Here is a 19,583-nt window from a genome sequence, read left to right as displayed (position 1 = left end):
AACTTGTTATTGGGTTAACACGTGAAGGTTGCAGACCCACGACAAGTTTACAGATTCTAAATGGAAAGCCACCGCCTTGCTACGAAAAGTCACGAGTTAACAAACTTTGCTTGAGACGCGCTTCTTACATTATGGGGTTACTGTCCATTTAAATGTTGCATTGTGGGATATGTAGTGCACCGTGTTACGTCATATTTCCTAAATTTCGCTCGCCTGTTGGCTAACCTGGTAAAGGTCATGAGCGAGAGGGAGCCGCGTTGCCGCAACGTGGGTATCATGTCTTTGAGAGGTGCGTATCGTTATTTGAGAGGACTGGCGACATGCAGCTAACATTAACTTAAATTTGCAAGACAAATGACATTTCGCAGCAGTGCAGTTGCTAAAGTAGCTAGCTAGTGAGCCACCGTATCTGGCTCAATATTTTTTATTTTGCTAACTTAGCGTGAAATTAAACAGACATGAGCCCCGCTTCGAGTCAGGCCAGCGCTTCAGCGCTCCCGGTCGCCCCGGACGCTCCGAGCACGCCTCTCTCCAGGACGGGGAGTCTTCGGCGCCTCTTCGGTCATGTCAAATACGAAAATTTAGTGGCAGGACTGAGCGGAGGAGTCGTGTCGACTTTGGTGCTTCACCCCCTTGATCTTGTCAAAATCAGGTTTGCTGGTGAGTGATGCCATATCTCATATTTGACTAATGGGATAAACCCAATTAACTAAACAGTATTGTCACTTTGCTCTGATTGTTTCAGCCGGGTAAATAAGCTGCTTTTTGTGTGATGATCCCCTTATAGCTAGGTAGATGACGTTAGCCACATAAAAATTTATGTCTTTCCTTAGCTGGCTTGCTAACATATCAAAGCATGGTAGCAGAAGATTACAATTTGGCTAACGTAATGTAGCATTACCCAGTCGTAGCTACATACGTCTGTATGAATACAAACCCCAGAAATATGAAATTTGCTCTTTGCAGGCTGTGTTGAGCTAATGGTGATGCAAGGCTCGGGATAGGTAGCGAGTTACCTTGCTATGTATGGCGCAGCACGAGTCACTTAGCAATCTGACATCGTGTTTCCTTGTTTGATATAAAGTGAGCGATGGACTGGAACTGAGGCCCAAATACACTGGGATATATAACTGTATGAAAAGCGTCTGGCATCTAGAGGGAATTCGCGGCCTCTACCAAGGGGTGACACCTAATATTTGGGGAGCTGGAGCATCCTGGGGCCTCTACTTTTTCTTGTGAGTATGACACTGCTGTACTTACTTTCTTCCAACATTAGTTGATCCTGGATTAGATCCCAAATTTGACAGTTAATGTTGGGGTTAGGATTGGTCTTGAGCAAACTGATCTTAGATCTGTTGTCACGCACAGAAGGGACATGGATCTATGATGCTGATGATGTCCAACCAGCTCATCATCAAAAAAACTCCTTTGTAACCTAGCTAGGCATGTTACATGCTTAAGGATTGTTATTGTTTTCATTCATTCTATATGTGTGATAGTTTTCATACCAGTTCTTGGAAACAATGAAGGCCAAACAGAAACGGCAGAAAATACAATTTGTGCTTCTCAGATTGCCCGTTTACTTTTGTGTTGGTTGTTTACCTGCCCACAGCTACAATGCAATAAAGGCGTACAATCAGGAAGGCCGGCAGTCTGAGCTCAGAGCCACAGAGCACCTGGTTTCAGCGGCACAGGCAGGTCAGTACTGCTTCAGTCTGGACACCTGCAGGAGTCAGTGAATGGCCTTCCATGGCACAGCAAGGGATGGGCTGAATCAACACAAGTCACACGGGTACCCTTTGGACCAGAACTTCAGTAACCTTTGACTTTAGTTTTGCCATGTATTAAAAACAATGCATGTTCCACAGACCCAGATTAGACCCAGATTTTGGCCATGTATAAAACAGCACAATTCCTCATTGGGTGAATATCTCCCTGAGGATTTTTTTTTGGCAAAAATGTGATTTTTTTTCCAGAGATGTAAGTGTTAAATGTGCTGTTCACAAACTAATAGGATTCACCTCATTAGTGCATATAGCTGTGAGGGGGAAAAAAACAAAGTCCTCAGAAAATATTCTTATATTATTTCATTGGTTTATACTTAGTATGTTAACCTACTTGCAGTACAGACCTGGTATGACTCAAACCGCTGTGTGTCAGGGGTGCAATTTACACCCCTGCTGATAAACATCAAGGTCATATGAATTGTCTGACATCAATGTCGAGTGCTATTGGGGGAAAAAACACAGCTTTAAGCGTTTAGCGTTAGGAACTCGCCCACGGTGACGCGAACAGTGTCTCATGGTTCTGAAGCCTCAAGTGACATTAATAAAACCTATTTGCACTAGGCTTTGATCTTGTGTCATGGGTTCTGATCTCCAGTTGTCCCCTTGAGCAAGGTGTTTTGTTCCCATAAAATCCTGTGAAGTGGTCAGGGTGCAAGCCTACTTTTAATAAAAACACAACCACAAGAGCATAAACAACCCACTCATTCATTACCAATAGTTTAAGATATTTTATTTACAGCCAGACAGTAACACTAGGTTAGCATATGACACTGCTTGAAAACATTATGTTTGGCAGAGGTCATGACCTTTAAGGATGCCACTTCATATTATACAAGCTTGTGTTGTTATGAGTAAGATTGCAGAGTGTTACGTCTAATGCCGGCCTTACACCAAACGACTTTCAAGCAATTTCAGTGTCGCAGACAAATTTCCAATGTCGGAATAAAATCATGAGAGTTTTGCTAGAGTTGTGGTGCGCTAACATGATCTTGATCGTTTGGTGAAAGGTGGTAATCCGAGCTGTTTTAAGTCAGTCTTTTTCTCGTCTTGACGTTCTGATAAAATCAACCGTGTTTAATATTATCATAAGTGTTTAGTCTTGGCTGATGCAAATAGTGACATGGACATTGTCAACAACTAATAGGTGAGCTCTCTCAGCACCAAAGAGGAAACAGCAAAGCATGATGATTTCTTATATGAATTGTTCTATGGAATGTTTGTGAATTTATCTTGCATATAGCTTGCATGAGTCTTTTTATAAAATGGTGAGGGCTGTTTATGTTACTTATATGTTATTTTATAAATACGTATGTTATAAATATGTAAATGGTTATTACGTATGCATATAGTGGTGATATGCAATATGTATTTGGGCTCTGCAAGGGTATTTTCTAAATATACTATAATAGTATATTTTTGTATTTTATTTTGTACATGATGTGTAACTGTGTAGCTATTGAGATACACATTTGTGAACTCACTCTCTTCCCTTCTGATGAACGAGAGAGGGCATATGGAGCTGAAACCTGTGACGCTGACTGTGTGTACTTTTATTTTATCTTTGAACAGCCTTGAGCAGAGAGCATACAGGGTTGCAACCTGTAATGCTGGACTGCACCAGTAATATCGAGGAGCATGATGGGAAATAATCTCAAAAGGAATCTAGTTGCAGTCTTGCAAACAGTGATCCTGCAAGATCCCCAGTCTTTGCAAAATCGTTGTCTGTGACTAAAAACTCTGTGACTAATGATACATTGTCTTTAGATGTGAGAGGGTGTCAGACTTTAGTCTTTTAAAAGTCTTTTCAGAGTCTTGTCAAAGTTTTGTAATGTATGGTTAGTGTAACTCCTCACTGTTTTCTTTTTGGCAAACCCAACCTTTTCTCTTTGTTCTCAGGAACGTTGACCCTTTGTATAACAAATCCTATCTGGGTAACAAAGACCCGCCTTGTCCTGCAGTACAACACTGATCCATCCAAGAAGCAGTACAGGGGAATGCTGGATGCTCTTGTGAAAATATACCGTCATGAGGGAATACCAGGATTGTACAGGGTAAGGCTTGCTTAAAACCTGTACTAATGGTGTATATTTCAATGACATTTCAGTGGTCTATGTAAGGGAAACTTTCCAAGCTATGTATGTTGGTAGCCTATTAGGTTTCAGTCCCCTGGCAGTGTAACATGATGGCATGTTGCGTCATTGAATTCCGTGTTGCTGTTTTGTCGCCGACCACTAGGGGGCTGTACTTTTCCACAAAAGCAGCACATGGTGCTGCTTTGCGTGGAAGGTGGCAATCCTGACAAGAGCTTAGCTCCTGATTGTGAAGAATGTGCTTAAACCTTTAGAAGTTTGTCTCGATAATATTTCTGGAGGAGATCAGCTCGATTCATTTTTACTTTTTGAAATGAAACCTATTTCATTTGAGTTTCATAGGTTTCATGAAACCTGTTTCATTTCAAAATTTAGATTTAGTGAAATCTTCTTAAAAGTTGCAATAATCTAAAAAAAAGTGGTGAGTATGAAGACTGTGACTGAATTTCACAGAAATTCTGTATCTGTAAGTAGAATTTGAAGACCAACATATTTTGACAGGTTGGTACATACGCGCTATTTATACTTTGCTGTGTGCTGTAGGGCTTTGTGCCTGGTCTGTTTGGCACATCCCATGGTGCACTGCAGTTCATGGCATATGAGGAGCTGAAGAGAGACTATAACAAATACAAGAAGGAGTCGTCAGACGCACAGCTGGTGAGTACATGGTGCAAGCAATGTTCTAATTATTCCACCAAGTTCACCAATGGCTGTTATATGTTAAAAAGTTGACAAATAATATGAAGGATTAGTTTTCACACTTAACCCAGAAAATATACAACATTATGTTGTGTCTTTTGTCCTTGTGTTGTCAGATGCAACATTTTTGTATTATATGTGAGTTTTAGAGGTGTTTTGGAACCAGGTCTCTGGAATGATTTTAGTCCCAAAGGGACTACATGTTGGTCACACAAGAGTAAGTTAAAAACTAAATAACAAACAACAGGCCTGTATATTGTTATAATTACTGTCTCCCATATGGGAAAATTAGACGGCATTTTCCAGAAAGCGCCACGGTCAGAATTAGTGGCCACTGGAACAGCTACTGAGAGACTTGTAAAGAAGTGAGTCACAGTCTCCCTCCTGCTCTCCCCCCTCAGAATCCTCTGGAATATATTGCCATGGCAGCCCTGTCCAAAATCTTCGCTGTGGCCACGACATACCCATACCAGGTGGTTCGTGCACGCTTGCAGGACCAGCACAATAAGTATGGCGGTGCAGTAGATGTGATCAGGAGGACGTGGAGGTAAGCCAAGGTCGCTCTGAGAGTTTTCACATGCAGATGGAGATAAACTCCAATGACTTTGTGCAAATAGCCTGAAACCCAGCTGATCGTACTGTCTAGTCTGTGTCCAGGGGCCTGCTGAAAGCAGAAGTAGAGCATTAAGCAGTGGTGTTTGAAAGAAGCCAGTATGCATGCAACTCGATTTAGGCTAAAGATTTTGAGAAGTGCATTCAGAGAAGGCAAATATTTTGACATTTCCGCGAATTTCACGAACTTTGTTTTTCTTCCACCTCCCATGAGCTTTTAAGTTCAGCTCTAGAGAGAACGGGTTTGTGCAGGATTAGTTATAAATAAGCGACCCCTTCATCTCCAACATGCAAGGGAGTATATTAAGCAGAATAAGTTGCCGTAAACCAGGAGCTGCCTGACTTACCAAGAATACCTGAATACCTCAGTTCTGACTTTCCTCATTGCAGGTCTAAAAGCCTGTGGTAATGAAACGCTGGGTGCAGAATTTAGAAACCAACACTGAAACGGGCTCTGACGGCCAAATACATTTTATTTGCAGCAGATATTCACAGAGCTCCTCACAGAGAATTACAGAGGTTAGAAACTCTGACCAGTCCTTAACTGAGTTAGGCAGACCAGTGTTTACTCTTTGTGGAACAGTGATGCATGTGGAGTCTCTGAGACACCAAAATACAATGATAACACTATGGTGGCAAAGAAACATGAGCACTTTGGGGAAGTCTGTACAGCCCGATCCCTTGAGATGGCTATGACATTGCAAACCCTCTACCCACGCATTCCTTAAGAGAAGACAAACACCACAAAGGCCTTTGTTCTTTACCATAATGATAATGGAAGTATGTCTGCATAAAGCTTTATATTTAGCAGCACTGGTGAGAACCAGTCATCAGCACTGAAAATACTGTCTTGGCTCTTATTTAATCAGTGTGTGATCATTTATAGGCACGTGACTGTTTAATGCAAGCGTGAGAACGTGTCCTTTCTGGTTCATGATTTCACTTGTATATTTACAGTACTTACACTTTACTTTAGTAGTGTGAGAAGGGCTACCCATGGAAGATTATTAACCTAGAGACCGACAAAAATGTGCCTCCTCATCCTATTATCACATCGCTGAAAATGATAGGTGGTGGGAGGGACCATGGCTCCATTTTTCTGTTTTTCCTGACAGCCACAAAGCCGTCACTTTTGCAGTGAGTTTGATTCACCTGGATTGTGACACACTGGTGATGGTTTCCTCTCTCTCCTGTAGAAACGAGGGGGCAGTCGGCTTCTACAAAGGCATGGTGCCCAACCTGATCAGGGTCACCCCCGCTTGCTGCATCACCTTTGTGGTGTACGAGAACGTGTCCCACTTCCTCCTCGGCCGACACAAGTGAGGCAGGGGCGCATGTCATGGAAGCCAGGGCGGAGCTTGGGGCAACAGGCTCTCTGGAGACTCCGGACCGCGCGGGGGGGTGGCGTGCGGGTCTCTTCTCACCCGTGCCTCCGAGACGAGAGTCCTGACAGTGACCCACCATGCATGTGACGGTGTTGAATGACAATACCAAAACAAGGGACAAGAGGTCAGCTTTTTCACTGTGCCACCAACATTCAGTGCTTCCTCACTAAGAAGATGATTGGCGTAGCTCTAGCATCCCGGCTCCACTTTCTGAGTGTGTACAAACTGACCTGGATTGCTTTCCTAATGTTGTACTGGTTACTGTCTGAAAGCCTGTGGAAACTGTGGATTCAGCAGCATCTGCAGTTAAGTCATCTCTGAAATCTCAATGACTCACATTACCCAGAATTCATTTCAGGTTGGCTTCACATTAAAATGTGAGGTCCTTATGAGAATGAAATATTTAGCGTTTTTAAATAAGAATCTGCCCACTAGTTGGTCCCTGCTAAGAAAAGGGATATGACATCATTTCCAGCAGTGGAAGAGGATTGCAGACAGGAAGTTTTTGACATCTTAAACGGAGCGACGCACAGTTTTACAAGTGTGACTTGGAAACAGGGCAGCAGAAATAGCTGTGACTGTGTGCGCACGCGTGTGTGTGTGCGTGTGTGTGAGAGAGAGAGGGTGAGGGTTTTCTTTGTTTAACTTATTGGTTTGGTAAATACATTATTGTGTACTGGTGACAGATCTATGCCGCATGACATCCTGCAGTCACAGCCACTGAAGGCTGTGTTGGTTAAGATTGTGAAATTAAAAGATTATTTCACTTGGCTGCATTTCAGACATTCTAAAATGGATTCTAAAATGCCACGTTTGATGATGATAACATGCAGTTTACTTTTCACTCCACTTGGAGTTTGCCTGTTCGCCTTACAATTCCAGAGAAATTTGATGTACTTCAATGCAGTTCTGCTTATTCATACTGGCAATGCAAAGGATGTTTTATCATCTTGTCAGTGCAGGCCGCTGTAGACTCTCAACAAGTGCTAACACGTAACAAAACTGTTTTATTATCCAGAGCTAACAAACAGCACAGTCCAGTCATATACAGGATCAGGCTTGACTTGACTGCCATTCATTCATTTTTTTATGTCCAACTTTTTTTTAATCCATTGCTTCCTAATGATGCTTTTTTAACAGTTGTCCTTAATCTATAATTTCTTCTTTTATTATTTTACAAACAAAATCATTTTGTCAATTTGGTTTTTGTACAATTGTTTGTGGTACCAGATGTTTTGACTCAGATAGAGTCAGGTACTTTGTTTTTAAAGACAACACGTTTTTGACAGTTTTTATTTTTAACACATTGTTTTATGTGATCTCAGGGACAGGCATCGTCAAAAACATAACAGACGCACAATAACACAAAGTTGCTGTATACAAACACATTACTGGTAAACATATCTGCTTGTACAGTACATAAAACCCTTTGGGTTTTAAAATATAGGTTCCTGGACCCTAATTCCTCTTGGTGATCTTGATTACATAACTGCAGCATATATATGGAATGTCTGTAAACTACTGACTGACAGCACCACAGATGTTCTGGAGTGGGGTTTATTGGAGGTGAGTCCTCCCAGTGTAGGACCAGAGGTTGTAGGGGACATTTAATTGCCTCTGGACTCCAGTTCCCATCAGCCTTCTGTGAATTGTTTTGTGGTGTTCATCTATTGAAAATCTGTACTGTAACGTGTTGGAGAACTGCTGATGGGGATAATATTCCTTTACCCATGTTATGTAAAATGAGGGGGATACAAATGTTTTTGTTTTAATACATTTTGATTTGCATAACACATACAGTGAAAGCTAAGCCTTTGCAAGTGTTTTAAAATATACATAGCGCAGGTACCAAAACAAGGATTAGTAAAAACAAATGCATTTTATATAAAAGTAAAAAAAAAATGTTGTGATAGCAACTTTGATAACAAGTGTTACAATTAATGTTGAGTAATCTCATAAAAAACATGAAAATACAATGTACTGAAACTGAAATATTGACCATTGTTACCGCAGGATAGTAAAAGATCATTAGGCTAGGCTAAAGCAAATTGGTCAGTTAATCCAAAATGATGAGCATGGAGCTAATAGCGGTTTTTCAACCGAGGTAGAACCAACAGCCCTTGAATAAGTCAAAATGATGCCAGTTGTAACAAATTCCTCATTTGTGCCTAGCAGGTGGTCAAAGTTCAGATTAAATCCTGCCCAAAAGCCTTATCCACAACTCATAACTGTTATTAATGACATTCAAGATGACAATTGCAGAGGGGCAATTAAAAAGCCGGCAGACCTTCTACTTTCCCCTCCCCCTACCAGGCGAGACTCACATTGCACAGTGGAGGGGGGGGGGGGGGGCATATTGACGGAGCCAGGGTGCCTGAGGTGAGGGAGGGGAAGGCGTGGGGTGGGATGGGGTCACTTGGGCAGCTCCTCGATGATCACCCTGGAGACGGAGTTCCAGCCCGTAGAGGCGTCGCCGCGGGGGTAGTCGGCGCAGGTGCCCACCCAGATGGCCACGTCCACCAGGCCGGCGTGGATGCCCTCACACAGACCTTCCACTGTGGTACAGAGGAGCGCCAGGGTCAGCCGGGCAGTGTCACTAGCACCGCGGCGCTTACGGCTTTGTTTCGCGCCTTCATGGCGGCGCACTTCCCGGCAGGGGGGGGAGAGAATCGCCAAGCGAGCGTGCTAATCTGGCGTGGCGGGAAGGCCTCCAGAGCCGCCCCAAACCTCCCCGCACACAGAAATACCTCTGAGCTGCCCGTAATTACAGCCTGGCTGCATCGCTGCACAGCACTCGCTGCCGGAGGCATGGAAAACACCCCCGCCTCTCACCCGCTCCCACTGATAGCATACCGAAATCATAACCCTTCACAGATGAAATCTCTATTCTGTTTTGAAAAATACATACCGTAAGAACAAACAAAAGCATGCTGTCACGTTTTCTGTCTCAGTCAACAGTTTTTTTTTTTGGCAAGCAACGACACCTGCTCCAGCAATATAAATATACTGTTATCTCACAATCTGACAAAGTACTGAGACTTTCTGCACACCTGTTGATTCCACATGACGAGTACTATGAAGCATGTGTGGTCATCTTGAATAAGTAGTGATATGTGTTGAGCGAACTAAATCACTTCATAAATCGAATATCTTCACAGATCAACACGCTGTTGAAATTCCACAATTAGACCCTGGCGTTCACTACAGTCCCTCTGGGTGGGGAGACTGATGGCTGTGTAGAAGGGGGTCAGCCGCAGTGCCCTTACCTGCAGAGGTGCGGTGTATGTTGATGGTGGAGTTGAGCTCAGGGCTGCCCTGGTCCAGGTAGATGATGGACTCTATGGGCAGTGGGCCCGTGCACTCTGCGCCGTTGAAGGTGAAGTACCAGCGCTGGCAGCAGGCAGTCTTGCACTTGAGCCGCAAGGAGCCACTGAACAGCACCCGCAACGCGCTGTCCGACCGCAGCTTGGTGAACGTGCATTCCTGCAGGGGGCGCCGTGGTGAACATAAAGCCTCATACTAGCGCACTCCAAAACACACCTCAGGATTAGGTCTGGGTTTAATCCATAATCATCATAATCACATGCATATGTTAGTGGATCAGGACTGATTCATACTTGGGCAATGTCAAAAAAGTAGTCGACCAAAGGCTTCACTTGGGTTTCATTTTGAATATCGGGCACAAATTGGGAAACGTTGTTTGTATATAAAATTTTTATGATTTGTCTCTTTTTGTTGACCATTTCAAATGAGTTTTCATGAGACCTTTCCCCCAGACAGGGCTGTGACTGGCTTTGTGTGAACTCACCGCAATCTTGCCCAGGTCAATGCCGTAGTTGAGCGAGTTCCAAGCACACTGCTTGTAGTTGGGCCTCCAGGGCTCCTCAAAGATCTCCCTCATGCACTCCCCCTTCTCGCCCTTCAGCCCGTCCCGGCCCGGGATGCCAGGCGTGCCAGGGATGCCATTCACACCCGGATTCCCCTCCCTGCCTGGGGTGCCAGGTGGGCCCTGTAGGCAGCCGTTGTACTGGAAAAGGGAAGAAGGAGAACTGCTCAGCAGATACTGCTGAGCCCCCCCCGTGCACTGCACAGCAGGGCACTCAGTGGAGAGAGAGAGAGGGGCTGCCCCGTTTTGACAGGATACAGAGACTGGAATTGCAGGATATCCTGTCTCAGATTCTTCCTTTGGTCTTGGAGCCATATGATCATGCTGGAGACAGTAAATCAAGCCTTGTCAGGTTTATTCTTAACATGAAACTTGGTACCATCTTTTTTCCTGGAAAGCCCAGTGTGAAAGAGAGAGGGAAGCACATTAGGTTCTGGCTAAGGCCTGAACGGGGCTGGATTGAGTGAGTCAGTGAGTAGGAGGTATATATTTTTTTACCATGCCCCCTAGGTTCTCGGTGTGCAATTGCGGTGCCATGGTTTAACAAAGGTAATCACTCCGCAGTCATAAACTGCTGTGCACTAAATGTTAGTGCTAAAAGTTTGGTAAAAGCCATCCATTGACTGTGATAATTACCCCATCTGGTCACCCTGAGCCGACACTTGCTTGTGTTAAACATTTGCCCATTTATCTACCAAACCTGGGTCGTGACCTCATCTCAAGGGGTGGTCTCTTCTTACTGTGAGAAGAACAGTAACGTCTCACTGTTTCTGTGATGTCAGGTTTCCTGGAAACCCCTTTTCAGCTGAGCTCCACTACATGCATTTAAAGCATAAATTTGCATTTTTCCACATTTTTCTAAAATAATGCACTAACCCTGAAGTGTCTCTATGTAGACAACCCCACGCAACCTAAACAGCATATTAGATTAAAATTTATGATTTTCACTGCAGCCTGTCTCTGAAAGGTTATTCATTGACCAAGCTCAATTTAATGTTTTCTAGAAAGAACACGAACAGGACAAGAAGACCAAAGCTTGTATCTGTTCGCTGAGAGCAAGCCTGAGTCAGCCCATGTCTGCGGTCAGGGGTTCATGACACTGCACCGTGATTCACAATCTAACCCCATCGCTGTTTACACAGATGCTGTCGGGAAAGAGAGACAAGGCAGCTGACTTTCTCTCTGGCAGTTTCAAACACAGACCATCTGCCCTGTAAAAAAAAACACAAAAATCCCCCAACAGCACACAAAAAGGATGTGGTGCAAACATAATTTCATCTCCTAGCATGTGGTCTTTGTTCATACCTTAATGTGAGCATGTGGAAATTCCATTACTTATATCCCTGAATGTACCACATTAAAACTGTTAGGAGCTAATACTATTAGGTATTGGTGTGAAACAGTGTGAGGTTGTGTGTGGGAAGGTGGGTCTGGACTGAATGTTTTTGCATTGTATTTTATGGTGCCATAAGTCTTCAGAATTCTGCTGCACAGGACTTAAACACACATCTGCATAAATGAGTGAGGGGCACGTCAGCTCACTGGACGAAGGGCAGCTGTGGCTGGCAAACCGCCAGGCTGCAAAGCCTTGTGCACTCGGATGAATTGCGGCTAAGGAAAAGCTTACATACCAGCAAAGCTATTTGAGAACGTGTGCAAACGTGTCCACGCGCAAAAAAGCCCTACCCCCGCGTACCGACCGTTCGCCGTGCACCTCCAAAACGGTTACGGTCCAGAGCAGAAAGATCCAGAGTCGCGTAAGGGATGCAATTACTGAGCGGGAATTTCGGCAGTCTAGACAAAAGTAAGAAATGTGATCCAGGCAGAACCGCCAGGCCTGTTTTATCCATCGGGTTGCCATGGAAGCGCATCACCTGAACCGCTCTGTGAGGATAATGAGGGCCCAATCAGCACATTCCCAGACGAGCGGCTGAGGACGGGGACCACGTGGCTGACATTGTGATTGGGCAAACATAACCCAAATTGCAGAGGTCTGGAAAAGGACACAGTGGTCAAACCTTCTGGTGCTTCTGAGTTCTTATACTAGCAATGTTATTCTGGACACAATTAGCATCCTGTCTGAGTGTCCTTTGTATGGAAATGACAGACTCGCCTTCCATTTAGCCACTGTAAGTCCCAGGTAGACGAGCCTGGTCCCAGAGAACAGCAGTTTCCTCTGGATCATGCTTCAGCCACCCATTCATCTGCTAAATCCATTTGATTACAGTCTTAAGTTTAGCTTGTGCAACAAAACCCGGTGATTGATGGTTGCGGGACAGAGAGGGAGAGTCTGCAGGATTGCGACTCTCTAGGAAGAGGTTTAGCAGCTCCTCAGCTGCAGCTCCGCTGGTTCCTTTGGAGGGATTAAGGGTAATCAGAGGCCACAGGCGGTTTGTGTACCATCTTGGCATTGCACTCGGGGGTAGAGACAGAGAAGGCCAGATTTTACAGGTGGGCTGGAAATAAAGCTTTATTTTATGTAGCAAAAACTCATCAACATAAACTGGTATCTAGTTAGAGCCGTCCTTTTTTTATAATGTGGTTTGAAACCTACTCCATCTAACAGTGCACCTCCAAACTCTTCAATGTCTGTCTAAAAAGAAAAGGAAAATGTTTAGCAGGATCATATTTATTCTGGACCGACTCTGTCTTTGTTGTCTAGATCATCCAAGTCTTGGTTAATTTTAGAAATGCATCTATTTAGAGAAGCCAAACACACACAACTATCAATTTGGCTCCTTTATTGACCTCTCTATCCACGTTCTGTGGAACTGCAGCCCAGATGCAGCTGGCATTAGTTCTTGTAACGCAAGGGTACCATTTTATCACAGCAGAATGCAGTCGCCTGGCACACTCATGGCTTTAATGGTCACTTCAGATGATCAGTGATATTTTTTACTCATTTTAGCCACATAAAGAGTTGAAGAGGCTTCAGGAGAGAATTTGAATGAGCAGACTTCCTTATTTTTACCCAGGCATAGTAGCCCTGCAGGGTTTAACATGAAACCAAGCTCAAAATGTGGTGCAAGCAGCAGCCTCTTGGCAAACATACGCCAGGGTAAATCTGGGATACATATGCAACTCACTCAGAGCAGATTTTTAACATTTTTCACCCGTGCATTTATCAGATTTATTTGCATGAGTGCAAGAAAAAAATGCCATAGGCCTCCATTATAAAAAGCAGCTAAGAGCAAAAAAATTTCTCTGCTTCATTTGTGAGTGTTTCCGGAGACAATATACAGCAATGAAAGGAACTGCTGTCCCTTAAAGTAGACATCTGCATTTTCTATTAACTCCATAAACGCACAAGAAAGCCCTGTACTTCAAAGTGCCCTACAGGGCTATATTCACCTACACACACACACACACACACACATACTGTTAGGTTGTACAGTTCAATGATACCAGGAGGAGAGGTTGGAGCCATGTGCCATCATTGAAGAATCATCAATCCAGCATGCATGGGTTACTGCTGGCATCTAAGCACAGGTAAAAGCAGGCTACACTTGGCAGAGCACCAGGAGGAAGCTTGGCGAGGAGCCGGGACACACAGCGCCATGTCTGTGTGGCTGGATGGATTCTAATGGAAATATTACCCCGTTTACATGAGTGGACTGGGCATCTGTGGAGTGTCTGGTACAGTTCTGCTTGTCTGTATCTCTTCCAGTGCACTAGAATGTGACATAAACAGTGTCAAAAAAGGTACCATTTCTTCTTATTCTTTCTTCTTACCATTTCTTCCTGCTGGCTCAGAATCTGTTACAGACATATGTGACAAATGGTCACCCACTTTAACAGTATCAGATTCTACCTCTTGCCCTAATTTCAACTCAACCCCTTACCAGTCTTTATGTAACACTTAGAGCTCTTCTCAGAGCTTCTCATTCTTTTTTATGGACTCCACAAAAATGTAAGGTCTCCTTTTCTTTCTTTTAATCAATAAACATTGGCAGTTACCCAGACTGTTCATCACTTCCCATTGCTGAGACAGTTCCTGCGGTTAACATATGCAGGATCCTTGCCAACCCATATGCTGTGACTGCAGTACCACAATATAAAGATCACACGGATTCAAATGGTCTGCTGATCTGACTCAGCGAAGTAAAACCACTCAGTCTGTGTTCCATATTGGGCCGAACTGTGATTGTTTTTTCCCCCACCCTCAGGTATGACGTCATTGTATTCAACGTAAGTATGCAAACACTGGCGTTTTGCTCTTTAACATCTGTAAAAATTAATTTACTACACATTGCAGCCACACAATTCATTAAAAAATGAATTGTGTGAAAAAATGAATTTTTGTGAAAAAATTTTGTGAATTGTGTGAAAAAAAAAAGAATTTTCACTAAAAATTAAGCGATCGGCTGGCTACATTAAAGAGTAAAACTTGCTAAACTGATTAGGGCAGGTAGCCAATGGCATTAGTCTAAAATGAAAGACAGACCAAGAAAAAACAACCCACCTTGCAAACAGAGCTCTATTGTTCAGTAATACAACACAAAGCACATGCAACGTGCTGACTAAGATATGCCAGCTTTGTCTGAGTCTATAAACTAACGGGAAAATACAATACTTCTACTGAAATTTAATTAAGTGCTCTATTGTATCAATTAAACAATAACGCGAGACTGTACTACTGTACTGTACCCCAACGCAATGTAATGCACTATCAAAGTCTGCATACAAGTTTAGAATATTTGCATCTTACTTTTTCAATAATTTCAGCATCCCTCTGGCGTAGACCCCTCTGTCTCGCTTTCTCCGTTCCACAGAAAGGTATGATTAACCAGATGAAGAGCAGCAGCCGAGCCGGTGGAGATCCCATATTCAAACGGTTCGAGCTACTGGACCGAGTACAACCGTCCACAGTGCTTCTTTTCAGAAGATGTTTTTGGAAGCAAGGCAGACTGGAGGGAGACGAAGGGCGCACTGTCTTCTCCTGGTCCTTGCGAATCCCCCTTCCCACCCCCGAGAAATCCCTTGGGAGTTTCGGAATTTGTATATCGGCACCCTCCGACTTTCGGTCTTAACAAATCCTTTCTCGCCTAAATGTTTCTGGGGAAATGACCACAGAAATGTCCTCTACTGCCACATACGCATAAAAAATCACAGTAAATCAAACGCCTCATGTGGAGTCATTCCGATTTGTTATTCTTTACATAAATTAACTTCGACTGCTTATTAAAACAAGGCTCCGTTTGTTCCGGAAAGGAAAAGGTAATATATTTTGGCAGTAGCTATGTATGTTTCATCTCCGGAATACTGGAGCACAGGGAAGCCGTTGTCACTCCTACATAGTCAGCAGACGCCGGTAACTCACGAACTTCTGAGAGTTCAATGGTTTCGTGAATCTCTTTGCTTGGTTTCGAAGCATGAATGCAAATGTGCGTCATACAAGCTCGTATTACCAAATTCTCGTGGGAAATGTACTTACGCACTCACCATAATTAGCATAATCTACAATCCACGTAAAACAATTATGTCAAGGAATATTTTGCAGCAAAGAAACTGTGCTTCTTTTTGTGCATGGATCCATCTACATGTTGATGTATTTTTCCTAAGGTTTGCACTGCATCTACGAGAGAATGACTCACCACAAAAAAAAAAAATTATGTGTAGACATAATTTATTTAATAACTGAGGGATAAAAATTGTGCGTTTCTTCGTTTGCTTTTTATACCCTATCTTTAATTTCTGTGCCATCTAATTACCTTAGCTACGTGCTCCTGCCATGTCCCCCTTTATATCAAAATCTCTTTTCCCATAGGCTCAATGCCATCTTCACCTCCTTCTGTTGGCTGAATTAAGATCATCTGTAGCTCCTTCTGCAATTCACAGAATCCATTTTTGTTGACATCACCAAGTAATCATCCCAGGACCCTTGACAATGAGGCATTTGGAGCCCAAAAAAGTGGCAAATCTGGAATGCATCTTAAAAACACCACTACCTTTACCTGTACTTCAAAAACATCGTAACTGCATTCTTTTCTACATCCAGGTGCTGTAGTTTTGCCAAGGGTGATTATATTTATTTCCTATTCAATTCCATTGAGTTCCTTGCTGACCAGGCATTTAATGCACAAAATATCAACGTATGATGTCAATTTACCTGCTAATAAAGGCATTTAAATCAGTGTCCTCAGAGTATGTTTTCTGAGTAATGTGTTTTCATTTATTATTCTGACATGCTCCATTGATTTACACAGCAGATGAATATGAGGTGAACGGTTCCAAGTCACAAGTGAGGATAACGTTGGGACTCCCTAGCAGCAACTGAGAACAATAAACAACACAAAATCTAAGACCGCATGAAACTAATCAATGAAGCTATAAAAGTTTACCAATTGGTAACATGCAGTCCATTTTCTCCTAACCATTACATGTTTATTCTGATCCAGGACCACTTTCTAAGGAGAGGAAGAAAATACAAGGTGTGGCTTAACCACTGGGGTTTTCCCCCCACCAGCTGTCATTTTTGTGGGCTTATTTTGTAGTGTTGACTCAAAAGACAATGTAGAGTACCGGCACATGGACTACTGGGAAAAACATGGCGGTTAAATTCTAGAGTACTGCCATTCGTAATCTGTGCAAACTTGAATTAAATCGTCAGGGAGTTGGAAAGTGTACTTGACTGCATGCTGTTTACTCTTTTACAGAAAGCAGGAAAAGGCCTTACTATGCCCAATCAAAAAAGCTATCTGATGCCTGACAAGGAACACAGCACTATCTGTACTTCAACCAAACTTCATCTTATGCTCAACTTGCTGAAACCATTCTACAACCTCACAGAAATAAAGAAAATATATCTTGAATGGTGCATGTATAACACAGCTCTCATGCGTTTGCATTGAAATACTTTATTTAAAAGGGATGTTATTAAAAAGAAATACATCATATAAAATGAAACAATTAGTAAAATACTAAAAGAGCATTACAATAGTTAACATGATTTGACCTGTGCATGAAAGAAAAAATTAATTAAAGAGCAAAATGCACTTATAAAAATGCTGGATCAAACTAGTTTAAGGTATACAAAGCACAATAGACCTCTTGCATGCTGGATCAAACTATTTTAAGGTATACACAGAACAACGAACAACAGACCTCTTGCAAAGTCAGACAGATTGTATAAAATATTGCCATAATGAAATGTTTAAAGCAAAATGTCCAGTTTCCCTTTAACTGAATAATTTGTCTTCTGATAGTGTAAAAATCCACATAGTGAAATTTTGGTGCAGGAAACAGTTCAAAGCGTCAGCTAAAAACAGATTTGTGAATTCTTCATGTTCGGGTTTTCCCCACAATGAGTAGGATGGCTGACAGGCTGATTTGCTATGACTGAACGGTGACAAAGACAAGAGCTTGACACAAAATAAAGAGAGAAGAAGAAATGGTGGCATGATAATTTCACATAACTAAAAATGACTACAGCTGTCTCCTGTTAAATTTCAAAAACAATCTCTGATCTGAACAGAACTGGCACCTAATGCTTGAAAGCCATATTCTAAACAGGTATTTGTGGTAAGAGAAACATGATAATTAGCAGGCAAGAGGCTGTGGGTTTTTTGAGATTCCCCATCACAACAGAACAGAACGGACCCAAAGAACCAGTAGGCCACTTGAATGCTTTTTGGACAAAAAGCTGCTGCCACATTGAGCTCTGCAGAGGTATTTCTGGCATTATTGTTTTTTCTTTTTTCTTTTTAGAAAAAAACAACACAGCCAATGTCCCCTGAAGTTCGTTCCTTTGGAAAAACATAAAAGAAAACAGCAAGCCTGCAAAAGCCAAGGACTGGAGGGCCAGCATCTGTGATCTACAGTCTAGAAAGCATTCACTGACCACCTACTGTATTAAGGTGCACTATACTACACTAATGCTCACCAACAAAGCTATTTTTTAGTGTTACACACTCATCTGTGTTTTTTGCACTTTGTGGATTCCCTTTTGACAGTAGCTGCCAGGCTTTATGAGACTCAACATACATTACGAGGCAGAACATTGTCTCTTTCCTAGTGGCAAAACTGTGCTGTCCTAAGCTATCATACCATCATATAATGCACATATCACACTAATAAATACAGCATATTCCACATTTCAATGCCTCACAACAGGGATTTCAAGAGCATTTTTAAAGAGTAAAAAAAAAACAACCATTAAGTTCATGGGCACCACTTAAGAATTGCTTTGGACATATCAGCATGGGTAGAAACACTGATGACTTGTAGCAGAAGATGACAACAAAACTATGGAAAAGGGTCAAATAAAGCTTAATAAAATCTTCTTGAAATTCTGCGAACTGCAGTATCATTCAGCAAACACATAATGTTCCACATATTTAAGTGGAACATTATTATTATTTTGTGGTTTCTCTTTACATCTTAATCATGAGCTTTTCCATTTAAAAAGTAATTCCAATCCTTTCTGATGGTTCAAATGTGATCTTACTTCAGTAATTGGAAAAAAAAAAATCACTATAACAGAGAACAGACCACATTCATGCATGTTTTCCTAACTGAAGAATGACACTGTTCTGCACTTCGGTACTGTTGTATCACAGTAGAACACCACACAAAAATTCAGGGCTAACTAATATGCTGTCCTGCATTTTCTTGCAATGATTGCACCTAGTAATCAAACTGGTCTGTAAACTATAATTCCTACGACAGACAAGATTATATCATCTCATCTCTAACATATGACTAAAAATCTACCCATGTTTCTTTAATCTATTTTAACACAGTATTCCATAATCAAAGAGTGAATGTTAATTTTGACGTTCAACACATGTTCCCGGGTCAGGCTTTTTTTTTTGCTATAATGCGTAATAGCTGTTTATGTAGTGTATATATAGTTGCTTGGGTTTCTGGTGCATGCAATTTTAAGGAAAAAAGTGACAACTTTACACGTAAATATTGTGATCATCTGTAGTGTGCTATGCTATGAACTGACTCTGAGGAAATGTAAAACAATGTGAGACTGATGAAAGTCAAAGCTTATTTTGTTGCTGAGTAAAGCATAATTTTTTAAAACAAAATGATATGAAAAAAATGTGCTTTGAAATGAAATTCATTAGCACTTATTAAATGTCAGGTGCTCTCTTGAATACATCCACATGTATAATCA

General features: G+C 42.2%; 2 protein-coding genes across 4 annotated transcripts; one reads left to right on the top strand and one right to left on the bottom strand.

The window, feature by feature from the left end:
- Positions 1 to 233: 233 nt before the first annotated feature.
- LOC118784974 (mitochondrial folate transporter/carrier-like) lies at positions 234 to 8,430 on the top strand. Its single transcript, XM_036539490.1, has 7 exons — positions 234 to 660; positions 1,085 to 1,235; positions 1,613 to 1,698; positions 3,684 to 3,838; positions 4,421 to 4,534; positions 4,978 to 5,123; positions 6,385 to 8,430. Exons 1-7 carry the CDS (start codon positions 459 to 461, stop codon positions 6,509 to 6,511), a joined length of 981 nt encoding a protein of 326 aa, XP_036395383.1. The 5' UTR covers positions 234 to 458; the 3' UTR covers positions 6,512 to 8,430.
- A 498-nt stretch (positions 8,431 to 8,928) lies between these two features.
- Positions 8,929 to 15,736, bottom strand: LOC118785235 (collagen triple helix repeat-containing protein 1-like). Of its 3 annotated transcripts, XM_036539836.1 has the most exons (5): positions 15,168 to 15,736; positions 14,056 to 14,130; positions 10,382 to 10,600; positions 9,840 to 10,056; positions 8,929 to 9,128 (listed from the first exon to the last, which is right to left on the bottom strand). In XM_036539836.1, exons 1-5 carry the CDS (start codon positions 15,282 to 15,284, stop codon positions 8,986 to 8,988), a joined length of 771 nt encoding a protein of 256 aa, XP_036395729.1. In that variant the 5' UTR covers positions 15,285 to 15,736; the 3' UTR covers positions 8,929 to 8,985. The 3 variants fall into 3 exon arrangements, with proteins under 3 accessions (XP_036395729.1, XP_036395730.1, XP_036395731.1); XM_036539837.1 differs by lacking the exon at positions 14,056 to 14,130 and having other exon boundaries at positions 10,382 to 10,636; XM_036539838.1 differs by lacking the exon at positions 14,056 to 14,130.
- Positions 15,737 to 19,583: the final 3,847 nt, after the last annotated feature.

The sequence above is a fragment of the Megalops cyprinoides genome, chromosome 10 (genome assembly GCF_013368585.1).
Source record: "Megalops cyprinoides isolate fMegCyp1 chromosome 10, fMegCyp1.pri, whole genome shotgun sequence".
NCBI lineage: Eukaryota > Metazoa > Chordata > Actinopteri > Elopiformes > Megalopidae > Megalops > Megalops cyprinoides.
Note: the sequence above shows the minus strand (reverse complement) of the source record. Positions and strands in the feature narration are given on the sequence as shown.